General features: G+C 33.1%; 2 protein-coding genes and 1 pseudogene across 2 annotated transcripts; all 3 read right to left on the bottom strand.

Moving 5' to 3' along the window:
- Positions 1 to 3,397: 3,397 nt before the first annotated feature.
- LOC145621612 (B3 domain-containing protein REM21-like) lies at positions 3,398 to 5,236 on the bottom strand. Its single transcript, XM_081676339.1, has 4 exons — positions 5,095 to 5,236; positions 4,412 to 4,766; positions 4,176 to 4,297; positions 3,398 to 3,846 (listed from the first exon to the last, which is right to left on the bottom strand). Exons 1-4 carry the CDS (start codon positions 5,215 to 5,217, stop codon positions 3,577 to 3,579), a joined length of 870 nt encoding a protein of 289 aa, XP_081532465.1. The 5' UTR covers positions 5,218 to 5,236; the 3' UTR covers positions 3,398 to 3,576.
- Positions 5,237 to 7,227: 1,991 nt separating this feature from the next.
- Positions 7,228 to 9,774, bottom strand: LOC145620019 (subtilisin-like protease SBT1.5 pseudogene; annotated as a pseudogene).
- A 5,830-nt stretch (positions 9,775 to 15,604) lies between these two features.
- On the bottom strand, positions 15,605 to 17,697 carry LOC145619437 (putative galacturonosyltransferase-like 1). The gene has a single exon (XM_081674124.1). The coding sequence runs from the start codon at positions 17,487 to 17,489 to the stop codon at positions 16,434 to 16,436; it is 1,056 nt and encodes a 351-aa protein (XP_081530250.1). The 5' UTR covers positions 17,490 to 17,697; the 3' UTR covers positions 15,605 to 16,433.
- Between the last annotated feature and the right edge of the window lie 1,625 nt (positions 17,698 to 19,322).

Raw genomic sequence — 19,322 nt, 5'->3', positions numbered from 1 at the left:
TCTTCCTTTCGCGTCTTGGAGGACAATAATACTCTTGCTTAACCTGATATGGGAATGTCAAAGAGTGTTAGTTGGTATCAACTAAACATGTTTCATGTTATAAGTGAGTGGGAGAACTTACCATTTTTCTCTTATAATTTCCTGAGCTTTCGAGTAGGCTTAAAATCTTCATCCTCGTCTTCATAGTCATCTTCATCGCTGTAATCTTCATCAATATCATCTTCATCACTGTTTGTAATGTGCTCGGACACTGAAGTAGGAAGATAAGCGGAAAAGTTACAAAACATCCTGTATGGAGTATAATACAATGATCCTAGTGAAAACCCCTATGGTAAAGGGTTCTGGATCTATTAACTTCTAATGCTAAATTTGAGTAAATAACTGAATTTGAAGTATGAAGACAACCCGTTGAATGCTTAAATTGACCACACTTGGTATTAGCAAGTACAAAATGGTATAGATTGTAGAGTTGTAAAGGAGAGTAAATTTAAGGCTCAGGGTGAGAAAAGGCGGTGTTTTAGTTTATGTTCAAGAAAAACTATGATATAAACATCAAACATGTAATCCCAAACCAGCAAGATTAAGCATGGCTAATAAAAGAAGACTTGTTCTACTTTCAAGGGCAACAAAAACAGAATTTGCAATAAAAAGAGTTAGTTTACATCTTCACTCCAGAATTCTCTCATTAACCAAGTTTGCCTGATGTCACTAAACAAACCTCTTATACAAGCAACAAATCGAAATACAGAGAAACGAGGAAATATGAAATGACAGAATACATAATACGATTTGCAGCTCAAACCTTTCAACCAATGCTTCTGCACCTATTAGTCCTATAGTCCTAAGAGTGCTTCAACAATTTATTCAGCTTCCAACACCGGGAATACATCCTAATGCTCGATTGAAATCTCACATTGCTGATAATATATTCATACAAACTATATTGCTTTAAGTCCTTCAAAACATCTCAGAATTTCCACAAAAAAATTCCTCCTCGACTTTTCCATTCTAACTGCATCGATTCTGCCTTGCACAATTTCACACATTAGTGACCAAAGAAGAAAGCTAGTAGGATACCTAGAAATCTCAAATTCAGCTTTGGTTTACACACAACCAATTCACCAACAACATATAAGAATTATTTCGAATTAAGTAAACTACTCCCTTCGTTCCAAAATGAACGCCTTATTAATATATGTAGAGTAACAAAAAATTGTGCCTTGACATTGAGAAAATAATTACTTAGGGCCTGTTCTCATACGTTGAAATTTAGTTCAGTTCAGTTCGACTCCTAATTTCCTTCTCTTATAAAATATTCATTTCAGTTCACTTCAGTTCAGCTGAGTTATTAGCCAAAGAAGGCAACAAACCAAGAAGAGAGACAAACTTTATAATATAGGAACAGGAAGACAACAATTGTGAGACCAAAAATATTAAGACTCCAATTTATTATTAAAATCATATGACAAACAAACAAACAAACAAAAAACAACCAAAGGGAGAAAAAATTAAGATTAACTAAAAGAGTTAAAAGTATCTTACAATTTTTCTTAGATGAGATATTCCTAGACATTGTGTAGCGCATCCCTTCATCTTCATCTTCATCCTCGTCCTCATCCTCCTCCTCCTCCTTTACGAGTTCTTCAGTCCCCTCCGCCCCAACTAATTCCTTTTCGATACCATGTCTCCCAAGTATTAAAACATCAAAAATCCGCTGTCCATTATACTTGAAAACCATAAAATCTCCCAAATTCAAGGAATTTTTCAAGACAAATGTAGACCAACCCTTTTGAAAACATAATCTACCATCAATTCTGCCCACATCTACCAGCCAATGCTTACTACTATTTCTATTTTTTAAGAACACTCTGCTCGGGATTTCTCCTGCTAACTTCTCTTCAAATGCAGGTGGAAGCTTCTGCAAATTACTAAATTTTAATTCATAATCTATAGTTTTAGATTACATTAAACTTCTACATTATCAAGTAATTATCTAAATTAGTATATAACCCATAATCATACTAATTACAAGGAAACATGGAAAAAGATATAAAATTTATCGACATTACAACAAAAATTATTAATGTATACGAAAGTATTAATCTTGCTTAATCGACTGACTTAATATTAACAATAAGAAAGCATGAAAATTTAAGGGATGAAAACAGGGGATATAACAAAAAAAACTTTGGTAAAAGTATCATATGAAAAACGTACCAAATTTTCAGAAGATTGTTGTGGTTGAAACACTTTGAAGAATTGTGGGTGCTTTTTATCTGAAGGACACATCTTCAAAGTTCCAATCTTTGAGAAATCTAGGGTTTTAGAAATTACAGAGGAGTTTTTTTTTTTTTTTTTTTTTGGGGTGGGTTTGTTGTTTTAAAGGGGAAAGAAAAGAGGGTTGATTAAATTTGAAAGGTTGATTTTACAGTAGTAAAAGACAATGAAACATCAAAGTCAAATCAAAACATTTGCAGAGTTGCACTGTTTTGTTACAGTTCTGCGTCAATCCGTCATAAGTAGAGTCAAAAGTAAGGGCCAATTGTGTAATATCAGCCCCAATATATAGGGTTGGTCAAAACCATTGATCAATACTCCCTCCGTTCCATAGTAATGTTCCTGTTTTGAATCTTTGACTTTTTTAAGAAAGAGAGAATCTTCTAAATTTCTCTTAATCTATAAGAGCAAATATAGTCATGTGGGATCTAGTTTGATTCGTCTTGGTGAGTAGATTATTAATATCTAACTTTTATAATTTTTGCTAGTGTGAGATTAAAGATATTTGCGGTCAAAGATGGGTAAAATTTGCATCGATTTGCGAAACAGGAACATCATTATGAAACGGAGGGAGTAGCAAGTTGGGTCATATCTCATAAGTGGGTTGTCTTGTAACGAATCATAATAAGTTAGTTCAAAATGGCTCAAATTGGGTTTGTCCTATTAGAGGTGTTAATTCAGATTCCTAGATCGGAGCCCGATTGGGTTACGGTCCTGTTTGGCAATTAGCTGGTAGCTGATTGACAAAACTAATTGTATTAGCTGATTTGACTAGTTGGTTATAATCAGCTGGTTGTGTAAAAATGTTTGGTAAATAGCTGTTAATTGTTAGTTGTTTTAGTGCAACAAAAAGTTAATTATTCAATAAGCTTATTTGAAAAAGCTCTTATAATGAGCTTTTTCTAAAATAGCTTTTTGAGCCCAAAAAGCTCTTTTAATAAGCTATTTACCAAACACCCAAATTGGCTTTTTAAATTGATCAAACCTCTAATTGGCTGTTTAAGTAGCATTTATCGTAGTTTGAGCCTTTGAGGTTATGACTTATGAGCCATTATTAAAGATACAAGATAATACTTGTAAAATCTAAAACCTGCTACAAGGTCCTCGCAAAGAGTTAAAGATGATAATTAGTACAACTCTTAATAAGCAGGAAGTTCAACACTTCAGCATCAAGTTTTGACATCTAATTTTACAAATCTGGTACAGAGTATGTTATAGACTAACAGCTAATCCATGACAGGAGCTTTCCTTCAGTCATTAGAAACGAGAAATCACTGATATGACCGATGTTCAAATCTATCAGAATGTAGCCGGTTTTTTCTGATTCCGGAATATATGCACCTTGATGGAACTGTAAGTTGGCACATTGCTAGGAATGAGCTCACAGACACAGGCATCCTTGTCTGTAATGAAGTTATATTTGCGGACTTTGTTCCAACCAGTGAGCCTTACTCTACCATCTTTCCAGGTCACAACTCGTACTTCCCAATTCCTTTTCTTTGGGTCTTTGATTGAAAATGGCTCATCAAATTGGATTCCGAAAGTATATATGATTTCTGTAGGAATTACCTGCAGATGGAAGCAAGAAGTTAAATTATTTTCATTATTTCATGATTACAGACTTGATTTATACGATGTAAGAATGAACATGACAAAGAAGAATGTTTAAGTATTGGTAACATGATATAATGAAAATTCATGTTCACGAGTTCACATGGAAGCCTCGTAAAACCACCAAAGTTAATGAGCTACTTGATCGTAATTATGGATTGTAGAGTAGTTCATGACCTTCATGTTAAATTTTAGAGCATGTATATGTACTATTCCTAGTGTACTGTTACTTGATTTTTTCTGGTATAAAGGAAAGGGGGAGGGGGCAAGGGAGGTGCTAATATTACCAGTTCGCTTCTAGAGCTATTCTTAGCAAAAAAGAAGGGATTCTTCAAGGAGACCAAAAATTCCTCAAGTTTGGTGTTGTCCTCGTAATTGATGGCATGATTGATGTCCTCCTTGCTCGAGCCTGAAATAATTTGATAGACACCGTACCTCAAAGATATATTACGTCCTAACAAAGTTCAAAATGGGCAATTCTTTAAAAGAAAAATATAAAGAGGTTATATGTACAATATCTTACTCTTAGGAGAATTCGGCAAAGGTTTTTCACCAAAGTCTTCCTCATCTACTTCTCGCATTTCCTCACCGCAAGAGTCGATCTTTTGTTTTCCATAATGGATATGACATGGTAGGGTTTCACAGCCAGCAGGATCAAATATGCAAAATTTGAATCTACAATCTCCTTTATATTTGAATAAGATCATACTTCCATCATCTACGGAATTATCCTTTATAAATTTGTCCCACCCGGTACAGAATTGGAGCTTGTTTTTTTTCTTAGATACTTTGACAATCCAGGAGTTGTTTGCACCACTGAGTGAGACAGATACAGATGATTTGGACCGAAATTTGCTGGCAAAATCACAAGGGGTCCTCTGTGATATTAATTAGAAAATTTAATTTAATTTCCAACAATTTAAAACGAAAATTTCACTTCAAATAACATAGGCAGGTCAGATGGAATTCAAACAGATTTTGGAAACAAGATACCACATGATTGACCCATTTAAATCTGTTTCAAATCAATTTAAAACCATAATGGTGCAATGGAGAAGCCATAATAGTTTGCAGAAACACTAATTCAAGATGTTTAAGCGAAACAAATCTGTGTTTCCTCAGGAAAATCATCTGGACAACCTATCAGGTAAACTACCAATGATTTTAAGCATTTAAAAAAAAAAAAAAAAAAAAACCTAGATTTACCTGCATGCTTTCTTGAAGAATGGAAGTTGGCATAACTCTCAAGAATCTCCATGATTTCCCTTCATCCGGGTCGGCAGATGTCTCTACAGACCTTTTCCTCCTTAAGTATTGTCTGTTACTCATTATTTGCTTCAGTTCACAGTTACCTGGACTCTATAAGACACACATCAGCTTAAAAGTAGAACAGTCAGACAAAGCTGTGTAACTACAATAAGGAAGAGTTTAAACACCATTTCACATCAAAAATCCACAAATAAAAAATATGTATAACATATAAGAAGATATCAGATAGATTTCTCAAATAAATTTCTATAATATAATTATAAACCAACGATAACTCATAGATCAAAAATACTTACACTAAAATGTATACCTGATAAATCAATATACAAAATCAAAGAGCCTTTCTGGGAGATAGAATAAAAGTAGAGAGGAGAAAATGAGCATCAATGTTTTTAAAATATCAGTTCACTCAATTAAAGCATCCGAGGTTGTTCATTAAGTCAACATATCTGCATCTCATAAAAACTAGTCTTTGTAGAGAACTATAAGCTTACTTTTATGAACTATTACTAAAGCTGAACCACAGAGTCTCAATCAGATAGCTAAATTAAGTAATTACTAGCTGTTCTACAGTAATTGCAGTATCTAAAATGCAGTAGCATTATGATGGGGTTGGAGGGAGGGACCATTTCCTGATACATCATCATAATGCCACACTATATGCATTTTATTTAGTTTTTTAGTAAGTATGATATAATGCATTATTAGTAATTTCATAACCATATGAATCAACAAATTCCTAACACAAAGTAAACATGTAATTTCATGAACAACTAGCTGTTCATGTATTGGCTTCCAATCGGTTTTCTAAACAAGCATGCAACTTTCTCTAGTTATATTAGTAAAAAGTGATGTACAACTCAAATATCACTTTATGAAAGTGAGTGCAAATTATTGGATTGTCATACAATACAGAAATTTGAGAAATAACGGTAGTGCAGTAGCGTTAGCCGTTAGGAAACTCATACCAAATGGTTAAAATTAGTGAATTAAACTTCAAAATGCACATGAAAGCATATTTCAATATTATTCTACATTTGGCATAAGAAGAGGTATATAAAATTGAAGAGACCATACACATAATTACTAATGCATCCAGTGCGTGCTCTGAACATAGATAAATTTAAAATTTCAGTAGGTTGAGGCTTGTCAAGGAAAGCAAGAGTTACAAATTATTTAAGAGGGATATATAACATTTCCTTCTAGCCTTAACATCTAATCCTAGTCAAAACTTTTGGGTTTTGGCCAAGAAAAAGTTGAGCACAATGGTCACTACATTTCCTATCATAGTATTTGATTTAATTTTACCAAAAAAAAAAAAAAAATAAATAAATAAACAAAGCAAAAACAAAAACATGTTCAGTGCTTCATTGCATCACATTGCGTAAACTGAGTCCACATAATTGCACAAATTTGTACTACTATGAAGACTTGGAACAAAAGGTAGCTTCAGATAAAACCGATAAATTAAATAAGCTATGGATATCTGAAGTCCTACGATTTTCTGTATATAATTGTGATAGAGCAGATTACAGCTGAAGCTGAAGACACAGGTTTTTTACCTCAATGACATTTCAAACACTACAGGCGAGCAATAATATTAAATTCATTAATATCATAGCAAAATTCATTGAGAAGACTTACAGCTCTCTGACAGAAGAGACGGCCTCCAAGCGACATGGATGATCTCTGCCAATAATTTTTGTCAGCATTGTATTACCATGCATGTAAGCAACAAATCAGCTACATAAAGTACATGAAGTGAATTTCTATGTCCTGCTGTCAAATTTGTAGTATTTGTTGACCTCTTCAAGGCATCAATACTCTGAATTGATGGAAGAAACTTCAAGAAAGGTGCCATAGATTTTCCTTCACCTGTGAATATATCAAAAAAGAAAAGAAAAAAAAAACTACACATTGACAGACTAAAAGGGTATTAGCTTATCAAACTTTGGAGTTCAAATCCTGTTGACATGTTTTTTTGCTCACCATACTGTAGATTCTCCCACCACGCTTAATCTTCACTGTCATCAACGCTCAAAGTTTAGGTCTTCCTCCCCTTTGTTACATTCATGGTTATTTTTAACTATGTTCACGGTCTTTAAACAAAAATAAACCTTTGCAGCTCAGAAATTAGCCTAAGAAAATGCTGAAAATAGTTAAATAGAATATGATAAATCATATCGCATATGGAATCATTCAATCTCTGAATTGCCTTAAGCATAAACAATATGATATTGCTAACATTACAATTTTCAAAATGAAGTATTACTAAAATTATTAATAATGTAATTTTCATCATGCAAATCAGTGATTGTTCTTAAAAACCACAACCAGAGGAATTGTAACATTGTGCTGACCGTCTGTCCAAGTCAGCCAACCCACCTCTTCATCCTTGAAAGGAATTTTCGTGGTTGAGACTTTGACTCTGAAGTTTTGCTTCTCACCCTTCACCTTGAAACTTAATTTGGGAGGATTAACAGTCACAAGTGTCCCTTTAGGGCTGGAAATTATAGCTGTATAGTTAGACGCTATCACACCCACATTGGTTAAAGTCCTTGTGACAATAAACTCAATTGCACTAGACTCTTGGGTTTGATTGAATGCGACAATGATGGCTGGATAATTCAGTTCCCATTGCTTAAGAGCCTTCTTGTCACAACTAACAACCCTTCTAGCAATGGTCCTTATTTCATCCTCAGTATATTTAGAGGCACAAAGGAAATCAACATAAGAGTCCATATCTATGTCATAAGTCAAACCTGGATCATTTGCCATTACAGGATGTACATGGCCTGCACCAGTGGCCCAGATTGATGCTTCAGTGTAAGATTTTTGGTCTACTAAAGGCTTACCATCAGAGTAATTATTATACGAGGTCGTCATTAATGCTGAACGAATCATGGCTGGTGACCAGTCTGAGTGAGCTCCCTTGAGAAGGGCTGCAATGCCTGACACGTGAGGGCAAGACATGGAAGTTCCGGATATGATATTAAACCAAGAATGTCGTGAATCCTCTGTAAGTCCCAATCCAGAAGGTGGAACCTTTTTGGGCCAAGCAGCAAGGATGTCAACACCAGGAGCAATTATATCAGGCTTAAGAAGGTAAATAGACTCAAAGTGTGGACCCCGAGATGAAAATGCAGCCACTGCTGGGGCTAGACTGCTGCCAACTTTAGTCCCATGGAACACTATTGTGGCCTTGGGATGTCGAGTTGAATTCAAGTAACCAACAAGTTTATCATAGGATGATTTGGTAATGGATAATCCAGGGACCAGATGAGAATCACTTTTTAGACTCTCCCCTTGAACGTCATCATTGGCAATAACAATGCCCAATCCTCCTGCCTCCTTAACATTCAAGCCCTTCTGTATTGTGCTAATAAAACCATGTAAACAGACAACTATTTTACCTTTGACTAAGTCATGATCTAAAAAATCTGCTTCACAAGTTGAACCCCCCAAATCAATGATAGGGAAGAATTGTTTATCCTTCATCGGTTCACCAGTATATAAAGAAGCTCCCGTCAATATGATGCCATTTCCAAGGACAAGATCAGCAGGGAAGGTCCGATCAATGGAACTTGCCCCAACAGTGGTGATCCACGGAGCTATGTTTGATACTGTTCTGAATTCAGGCCCAGTATTTCCTGCTGAAGCTGAGACAAATATCCCCTTCTCAACAGCTGCAAAACACCCTATTGCAATGGGGTCAGTAGAATACCGTGTTGGAGAACCACCGAGAGAGAGGGAAATAATATCAACCCCGTCTTGGACTGCTTTGTCTAATGCAGCCAATATGTCGGATGCCCCACACCCATTCGTCCAACAAACCTTGTATATGGCCAGTCTTGCCTTGGGGGCAATCCCGGTGGCCCTTCCTTCAGCGTAGCCGAAGAAAGAGGCATTAAGGCCTCTACCTGCAGCCGTTGAAGCTGTGTGAGTCCCATGCCCTTCATAGTCTCTAGCTGACTGAGGCTCTTCCTCATTAGCACCCTTCATTGTCAGTATCCCTTTAGAGAAGTACCTGGCCCCAACTATTTTCTTATTGCACAATGAGGAAGGAAAGTCTATGCCTCCATCACAAACCCCCTTGAAGTGGGCAGGGACTGAGCTTAGCCCCTCATCGCTGAAGCTTGGGCTCTCAGGCGAAATCCCAGAATCAAGGAAACCAATCACGACATTAGAGCCCAAGTCAGACTCCTTCAACAAACCAACCGGTTCTTGGTAGGAATCAAGACCTAGGAAATGTGGTGTTCTTGTCGTTTGAAGGTGGTACACTTGGTCTGGGAAGAGTCCAAGCACACCAGGTTGGGTTTTAAGCAACTGGGCTTGCTCAAAGGTCAATCGAGCAGAGAATCCATGAAAGACAGTTCCATAAACATGAAGGAAATTACTACTGCCTTTCCCTCCTTCCTCTTGGATAACATTGAATCCAATGCTATTAAGAATGGAGCTATACCACTCCACAACATCAAAATATGCAGCAGGTTTATAGTCATTTTCAATCCTAACAATATAGTTTTGAATCCTCGGATCATCAGCATTTTCCCCTGCCCCAAAGAACGGTGATGAGGTGATAAACAATACAACGAAAATGGTACAAAAGAGAGACATGGTTCAACTTCTAACTTTCTAAGTGAATTCTAAAGATAATGCTTATGGATTACATTGTAATGGATGCTTCAACGCGACTATTTATATAATCTTCACATAAACAAATGGTAAACATACAGAACTAAAGGTGAAACATTGAAAAATGTAACATCTCACATAATAACAAGTTGATGAAAACAAACAGTTCATTTAACATTTAAGCTGTTACTTTACAAGTTCACAGAAACAGAAATTTTGGTCCAAATATGGCTAATCATACATGGAAGGAGGTGTGAACATTCAGATACATGAACAAGATCAGAACCTAAAGAATTATAATTAAGAAAGGTAATTGAATTTAAAGGGAAATACTGAGTATTATCTCCATTTAAGTGCATTACAGTATTACAATTCCCATACAATGATGCAATTCACAAACTCCATCCGTGTTTAGTTGTTACATTACGAGTCCAAATTACATTAACATGATTATTAATTCCGGACAAAGGTAGTATTGTTTTCCAAAACATGAGAAAATAAAGAATTTGAATGTACATGCATGAAGAGAGGTGTGAACATTTAGATACATGAACAAACTTAGAACCTAAATAAATCCAATTGAAGGAAGTCATTTAATTTTAAAAGGAAATTAAGAGTATATCCATCTCCATTAAAATGCACCACAGTATTTCAATTCCCATCTAAATATGCAATTCACTACTCCATCTGTATTTAGTTGTCACGTAACGAGTTCAAATTACACCATCAATATAACTATTAATTTCGGACGAAGGGAGTACTCCTTATCATTTATTGAAACCCGATAATAAAGGGGAAAAAAAAGATCTGAAATTGCAATAGCTCGATAAAATCTGCTCAACTGAATAATGTTTCATAAAATAGAAATTGAGGGACAACCCAGAAAAAAGTGGCAAATTTGAGCCACAAAACTCAATTAAAGTATATAATTTGTCAATTCAATAATAAGGGTATAGAAATTAAAATGGAGTTGCAAATTATCGTTAATGTAAAAATGTAAATATTGGAGGGAAGAAATTAAAATTCTGAAAAAACTTACAATCAACAGATTATTTGCTAGGAAGAAGCAATCAAACTTGAAGATGATGAAGCTGGTTAAGATGCAATGATTTGGCCCCATTTTTAACTATGAATTTCAATTTTCAAGCTCGTTTCTATGTCTGTGTTTCAATATTGCTAAAGTTCAAACAATAAAAATACTACTGTACTCTCTCTTAAACATTCCGATTTTGACTTGACTGTTAGTAAAATTATATCAATGGTAAATAAATCTAACCTTATCTTAACCTCACGTTTTTTACGGATCAGCAAATACTATAACGCTAAGGGAGAAAGGATAAGGGATCCTCGTCCCAAAGTGTTTCTGATGAGATTGAATTTTTAACTTTGAGATTGAAAGGTACAATCCGTACCATCTAGCTTAGTTTGATGGTATAGTATCTTCATGTTCATAATACTTTGTACATTGTTTACATATACTGATATACTCCTTAGTTATTATCGTACATTGTACAAAATACAAAGTACGAATTCTTGTTTAGAAACCTTTGGAGATGTAGATTAATAGATTATGGATTCACCAATTTAGCTACTCACAGTTGACATATGACATTCACAACTTAAAACAAGATGATTGTAAAATCATTAAACTAAAAACTATTTTACAGTAAATCAGTTTATTAATAATTTTAAACTGTAAAAATAGTTTAATTTGATTAAATTAATTTGTCAATAAGTTTAGAGAAAGCCATGCATGTTCGTCATAATTTAGAAATATGCCATAATTATCAAGATTTTTGGAAATGTCATTGTCTTTCAAAATCTTTGTCATATCTTTTTGTGACAATGGTATACGGAGCACAGTATTTCGTTCTTATTTATGATTATGGTGCAAAATTTTCCATTAACTATAGGCAAAACGATTAAGGAAAGTGTTTTTTTTTTTTTTCTCTAACTCTTTTTATTTTTTTATTTTTTTTTTTTGAAGAAACTCTTTTTATTACCTTAACACAAATTAGTAAATACATATTGTCAAATTGCTTTTATTAGATCTTTTAAATTATTAGTAAAATTGATTCAAATGACCAAAATTACATATTTAGAAAATCTTCTATATATTTTCTGGCATATAAAAATATTTACCAAATTAAAATTGATCTAACAACTATACTTTTTTATTTTTGGTAAAATACAACACTATATATATGATCATGATCAATCTAAGAATTCTTGTCAATCTATCAATAGTTTTGGTGTTAATAACTTAATATTTCTAGACTTGTCTATTGAAAATTTGAAGGTAACATAATTAGTTAATTACTATTGTCAACAAAATTCTAGGGTATTGGATCAATTTTTTCCCCTACCTGTATTATTCAACTCATTAGTGTTATTACATGCATAACTTTTTTTTTAAACTACAAGTAGCATATTATTGAAATATATTTACACATTATTAATTATATATACAAAGCGCATACTTAAGTTCGGTTATTTTTTAGGATCTCAAAAAAACTTCGGAAGACATGAAGAAAATCAGTATGATTGTAGCTCTACTCTTTGTTGCCCTTGTGGTTTGTTCAGGTTTGTACCTTACTTATCTATTAATTTCAGTAAAATAATAAATTGTATGTACGTGTTGATTATTTTGGTCTATGTAATTAATAAATGTAATCACATTGCATTAAACAACTATAGTATAGATTATTTTGTTTGATGTATACAATAATATGATATTGGCATGCAGCTGATGATCTTGGAGATTCAAAAGTAACATGTTGTCAAGACAATCATATAGGAGTATGTATTCCAGGATCTGCAAGTGAAACCAAATGCAACAGTTTATGTAGCAGTTCTTGTAGTAAAGGAGGTTTCTGCAAAGTTCTACCACACGGTCCTCCTAACCATTTTTGCCATTGTTATTGTTGATCTATATATTCTATAATTTGCAAATAATTATAAAAATGAGAAGCTTCCATGCTTTAACACTCATCTTATGTAATGGCTTATCCGAAAAGAAAGCCTTGACATTCAATTTATAATAAAATAAAAATATTATTATTATATTAAATATTAATCTAACATTATTTTGATTTTATTGTCGTAGCAAATCCTCCTCTTAAGGAGGCTTTGCAAATTTTCATCACACCCTCCCCCTAATCATTATTGCCATTTTTATTGATCAATTTTCTATATTTTTGCAAGTAATTTTTTTACATATTTAAATTATTCATTTATCAAAAGGAACTTTTATGTAACATTCAACCTAAGTCCAAGTTTTATTGGACTTACATTCATTCAAAACATAAAATAGAAAAAATGGAATACAATTAGCTTACCTTATTTCTTCTTTGGATACTAAATTTCACTTGTTGTTACGTTTTGCCTAAAAAAAAAAAAAAAAAAAAAAAAACAAAAAAAAACTTGTTCTTAAAAAATTTTTTAAAAAAATAATTACCAAAAAAAAAAAAAAAAAAAAAAAAAAAAAAAAAAAACAAAACCTTGTTCCCTCAATAATAAATACTTGTATAGTTGTATGATGTTTCACTAACTTAATGCATAAAAAGACATTTTTGCCCTGATAAGTTACTATTATGAACTGTAAATTTATCTATCACTCATAGAATTTGGCTAATTGGTGAGCAGCCCATATCACATGTTTGGACTTTAGTCTTTAGAGATTCTAGCTGACTACACTCTCTCTACACGTCATCATTGGAATAAAGCTTGGACTCACCTTTTTTTTTTTTTTTTGAAGGAAAAACTTTTTCTTTTTTTTCTTTTTTACTAACGGATCAACCTTTTTGTATACGTAATTTGCCATTTAATGCTTTTTATGAGTGAAATTTTGATTGCATTGGGCCTTTGTGTTGAGCAAATTAGTGAAAGGATATATTTTACTTGATGTATTGGTTAATACTTAATAGCGGTATTTTTACGAATCTTATTAGTGTTTTTATGTGTATCATTTATTTATATAGGTATATAATAAACAATACCATTAAAGCATATATTTTATTTTTAGTTTTTACTACTCCGTATTATATTTCACAATGGTAAAATATATATATATTTCACAATGGTAAAATATATATATATTTCACAATGGTATAATAAATAATAGGAAATTTTGCAAAAAAACCACCTTTTAAATCTTGTTTTTTTTGCAAATAACCACCTTTTAAAAATAATGTTGCAAAATACCACAAATTTTAAATATTTTGTTGCAAATTACCACTTTTTTAGCCAAATTTATTAATTGTTTTACATTGAATTGGTGGTAAGTTGCAACAAAATTTTTAAAATTGGTAGTTGTTTGCAACATTTTTTTTAAAAGGTGGTTAAATGCAAAAAACAAGATTTAAAAGGTGGTTTTTTGCAAAATTTCCTAAATAATAATGCATCATTTGCATATTAATTGTAGCATTAGAAGTACTACGTATATATATTTGTCATTAATTACATACATCATCACCTAACCATATACTTGTGTATATACATTAGGTTTAAAAATATATACCAATGTAGCTATCTTTTACACCGCAACAACCATTTATACTATTATAGTACCGTTCCACTAAATATTGATATAAATCACAACTCAATAGTACAAAGAAATGTCATTTTCTATTTCTTTGTCCCTCTATTATTACAACCTTGCCATATAATGCAAATACAAATAATACATGACAAATTTACAACTTTGCATTACTTCTTCGTTCCTCACTTTCTATGTACATTAATTTCATTATAAGTAACCATACACTCAACTTTGAACTCTATATTTAATTATACTTTTCTTGTTTTTAAAGTTGAATCATGTTTAAGTTGACCTTTATTATTGATGCACCATTTTTTTATCATTCATGGTTTTAGTAACATCTTAATTTAATTAAATTATAAAAATTAAGTAGATGATACACATTGCGAAGCATCATATATATTACATCTCATTGGACAGTGGATATAAAGTTAAATATTATGTAAGTAGTGCAGAATTCAAATCTTTATGATATAGGGGGAGAAGTTACTTGTAGATCTTGCAGTGTCTTCTTGTGAAGACTAAAACTAACTTTTAGGTTGGAATGATGCCTTGGTTAATAATTATTATATGCATATATTATTATATTAATTATGCATGACATGCATGATTCAATTTTACTTTTATTGAATTTTATCTATTATGTTATTAATAGACTTCTTTGTTTCACAAAATTGCATTTTTTTTCTATTTTGCTTGCAATAAAGACAAATATAATGACATAACTCAATGGTTGAATTTTTATTGTTTAGTCATGAGATCATGAGTTCAATTCTTGTATAAATCATAGTTACGATTATTTTTAATGTAAAAATGGCATGAGATCATAGTTAACAAAGAAGGCCAGGAAGATATCACTCTGCACGCAATGTAACATGTAGAAGACTTAATTCGAAACAACTTTTAATACTTATATATATGTAGTACGGAGTAGTAAAGATGTCGTTTTTATTTTTTTGACCCAAAGAGTAGTAAAGATATCTTTGACATACAATCATATATAATAAAAATAATGGAATAACATACCGTACGTGCTCATCATCATCATTAGTAGCAAAGTCATTTCGCATTTACCTTGGGGGCTGATTTATTTATTTGAGATTTAATCTATTGTACTTTCATTTTCACCTTTGAACACACTACTACACTAGGCATATTGTACAATACACTCGTTGGTCGTTACATTATTATTCAAAATTAAAATTCCACATATACATCAGCCATCCAAGTAGTACGGAGTATTGAATTTTGTATTTTCTTCCTTAAAAAACAAAATGGTACTAGAAAAACATAAATATAACAGTAAAAATATCAAATATACAAAGTATATCAGAAAAAACCCAAACATAAAAAGAAAAAATTAAAAAAAGTATCGTAAGAAACAATGAACAAAGACATCAAATTATTTTATTTATTTTCTATTAATTGAGCAAAATGATTTATGTACAAGTTTCATTATTCGTAGTATATGCAACGAATAATGCCATATGATACTTGTTCCATCCCATATGGAAAATTTATTACAACAAAATTTGAAGCATGTGCTTTTCTATTTATAACTCTCTTCTACTTTCCCCCACCATTTCCTCTAGCTAACTAATTCCCCTCATTAATTAACTCCCATGTACTTGTATTTTATAATACTACTATATGGTATATAATAAAACAAAAAAAAACAATTACAGAAATACATGTAATTAAACTTATCTTCAATTCATCACCTTCATTTGATCATCTTTATCTTCAATTCCTTCTTCTTTACTGCTTTGTGTTCTTCATTCTCTCCCATTTACATTGAAGCACTTGTTATTAATGACACTACAAGTTTATGTAACCAAAAATAATAATAATAACCCTCCGACTATGCAGCGCCAGAGAATCTTACATACATACAGATCCATATATTGTGTCGGCAGCCGAGCTATTTAATAATAATAACAATAATAATAATAATAACAGTAATAATACTCCCGACCCCACGTTGATCGTCGTATTATTATATTATTATTAGTGTTAATTAGGAAAAAGCTGATCAATACCTGACCAATTTTGAACCGTCGGTGAGTCCGGACTTATGCAATACTTTCTCGTTGATTTATCTTTACGACTCCAGAGCGGCGGCGTAGGGGGTTTGGAGAAGGTCGTAAGGGGCCCACAGGGCGTCTAGAGGGCAAGGGCGATTAGCGTCTAGACGGGCCCAGGGTTTGCCTTTCCCACTCCAGTGGAGAAGGCTAACTGGGCCCGGATGTAAATCCCGACAAAGCCCACGAAAATTATCGCCACCAAGACCATGTTGGTTCCATCTATGATCAACCGGGACAATATTCCCGGCGAAAACTAGTAAAAATGGGGGTAAAGAACCGAGCTCGTAAATCCGCATTCGCTTTTGAAGCTCCATCCAATCCTCGATCCGACGGGTATAATCACCCGCCCGCCAACGATTCAAGTCGATGACCATTACCCCCGTGTTAAAGTAACACGCTTCTCTGTCAGCAAACGTGACGGACAAGGAAGGGTTGGACCAAAAAGTGGAGGTGAAGTAAGCAGTGAAGTTGGCGTTGCAATATTGTGGCGCAGCCAATACTTTATCATCCACCAAGTCGACATTGTACAGCGTAGCGATGTCGTCGACAACGACGACATCGCTATCTAGGTACACGACTCGGGACACACAAAGCGGGAGGAGGTTCGCGAGGTACGATCGCGCGTAGTTTAATGGACAATCGAGTGCTGACCGAATCGAAGTCGAGATTAAACCCGAAACGGAATCGTCATCGAAGGGGTATAGTTCGAAATGAAGATACGGGAACGAGGTTGCAATCGTGGCCCGTAAATTCGAGGTTGGTGTAGACGACGAGATCACAAAGTGAAAGAAGATGTTCTGTGGACACGACGTGTGTTGTAGGACCGATAAGATCGCGGCCATTGAGCCACGAAGGTATGTTAAATCAAGCGTCATCGCAACGTGCACGGCCTCCTCGGACCCGTAAGGGTTCACATCTTGTAAACTACTATCGTGAGTCGTCACAATGTTTGGACAACTCGGGGCGTTGTAATATTGTGGTGCTTCCTTAAACCTTTGACCAATGGTATCGGCGTTGGCCGATACCAAAAAGACTAAGAAAAATGTGATAAGGAAACCATTATTATGATACATTTTCTAGATGATGTATCGGACTATAATTGAATTGAGTGAGTTTATAATTTTCGGAAATTTAAGGGATTTAAAGGGGTAACGTTAAGTTGAATAGAAAAAGTTGGGTAAGTGAGAGAGCAGCTTTCGAAGGTAGGAAGAGGGGATAGTGATGGATGGCCAGATAGAGAGAAGAGTGTGTTTGGTTGAAAGGGAGGAAGAAGGAAGCTTCAAGTTTAGGAAATATTCAATTCAAAGGTATAAGTATAATAATAATAATAATAATAATAATAATAATAATAATAATATTAGTATTATTATGTGAAATATGGGGAGATAAGAAGGTGCTTTCACATTTTGAAATTGGAGGTAATTGGAAGTTCCCAAGGCTTTTCAATGTGGGGTCATCTTCCTCATGGTCATACATACACATACGGAGGACATACTACAAATATATAGCGTAATCTATCCTACCAACTTACCACCGACGGGTCCTACTTTTAGGAGATTTCGGATTAATTTTCATCATTCACCCTTATGACCCTATAAATCTAAACATCTAAAAATACAGTAATAATGTATGATATTGAATACTTCGTATTACTTTGTACTCCGTAGTTTGTATGGTAAAATGCATTGTAGATCGAATAATATTGCAAAACGACTTGTTTTTAATTACATATCGATGAGGAAGTACAAATTGACTCTCAAAATAAATAAATACATTATTGCAAACTTAAGGAATAGAGGCAATATTATTTTTATTTCCATTTTTTCAGATCTGTTGTCTTAAATGAGTTGTTACGGAGTATTTAGTTATTTACCTACTCCGTAATACTACCGCGTTCAAATGTTTTTTTCTGAATTTTTTTTGATGTTGGAATGTGTAATACCTTATTTGATTTTTTTTTTTTTTTGAAAGAATATACCTTATTTGATTGGAGTCAAAGAAGTTCGTACTTCGTACTCGGTTTTGGAAATGTTTATAATTGTTATAGACTTGTAGTTATGCTTCCTTTTATTGACTTTCTACCATTCATCAAGTCTACAACAATTTTCTTTTAGAAGGTTCAACTTTACAAACTTTCATGAACATTTCCAAAATACGGAGTACTCGGCATTTATGTGTTTGCCAAACTATGACTAATCAAAGTAATCCTACCTCCGTAGTTTTGTTTACGACTTTTACTTCTACTTGTATTTTTAGTTGCAACTCTTTAACTTTGACACTATCTATTTGATATTATCATTTGATATCTATTACTCCGTATATTTTAATAAATATCTATTATTATACCGTATATTTTAGAAGGATCTTGCTCACAAGCATTTTAGAAGTTAGGACGTTAAATAATAGTAATGGTATAATTTGGGAATGGATACCATCAATGCCAAAATCGTGCGTGGAAGAATATGTTGTAGGAAGCTACCATTAGTTTGAATACAGAATCAACTCTATAAATCTCCATTCAAACTGATATTTAATTATTGGAAGACTTTTGTTGACTAATAACAAACACTACAGAAGTCTTCAAACTAATAAGTTTTAGATAAAGTTTCTACTTTCATGTTTTAGTTTAACATTTTATATACCACGTATTTTAATTATTTTGGTTGACCAATGATAATATTTTGGATGCTTTAATAATTATATTATGCCAAATTTTAAATGCAATCATAATTCTAATCAAAATTTCTCCCAACTCATCTTAACTTTGTATAACTTATTAAAATGAGGTTTGAACTTGTACATCCGTTTATCTAGTTTTGTGTCATGTAGCACTCTTCAATAAACATATACTCCAAATATTAAAAATATACTCCAACTAAAGTCTACATAATTATTAAATCTACAAG

The sequence above is a fragment of the Chenopodium album genome, chromosome 27 (genome assembly GCF_948465745.1).
Source record: "Chenopodium album chromosome 27, dcCheAlbu1.1, whole genome shotgun sequence".
In the NCBI taxonomy this organism is placed as follows: domain Eukaryota; kingdom Viridiplantae; phylum Streptophyta; class Magnoliopsida; order Caryophyllales; family Amaranthaceae; genus Chenopodium; species Chenopodium album.
Note: the sequence above shows the minus strand (reverse complement) of the source record. Positions and strands in the feature narration are given on the sequence as shown.

Coding starts and splice junctions, on each gene's coding strand:
- LOC145621612 (XM_081676339.1), bottom strand. CDS start 5,217: ATGAGTAACAGACAATACTTAAGGAGGAAAAGGTCTGTAGAGACATCT. Junction 4,767..5,094: donor TTCTTCAAGAAAGCATGCAG/GTAAATCTAGGT, acceptor TTAATATCACAG/AGGACCCCTTGTGATTTTGC. Junction 3,847..4,175: donor ATAGCTCTAGAAGCGAACTG/GTAATATTAGCA, acceptor TTCCATCTGCAG/GTAATTCCTACAGAAATCAT.
- LOC145619437 (XM_081674124.1), bottom strand. CDS start 17,489: ATGTATCATAATAATGGTTTCCTTATCACATTTTTCTTAGTCTTTTTG.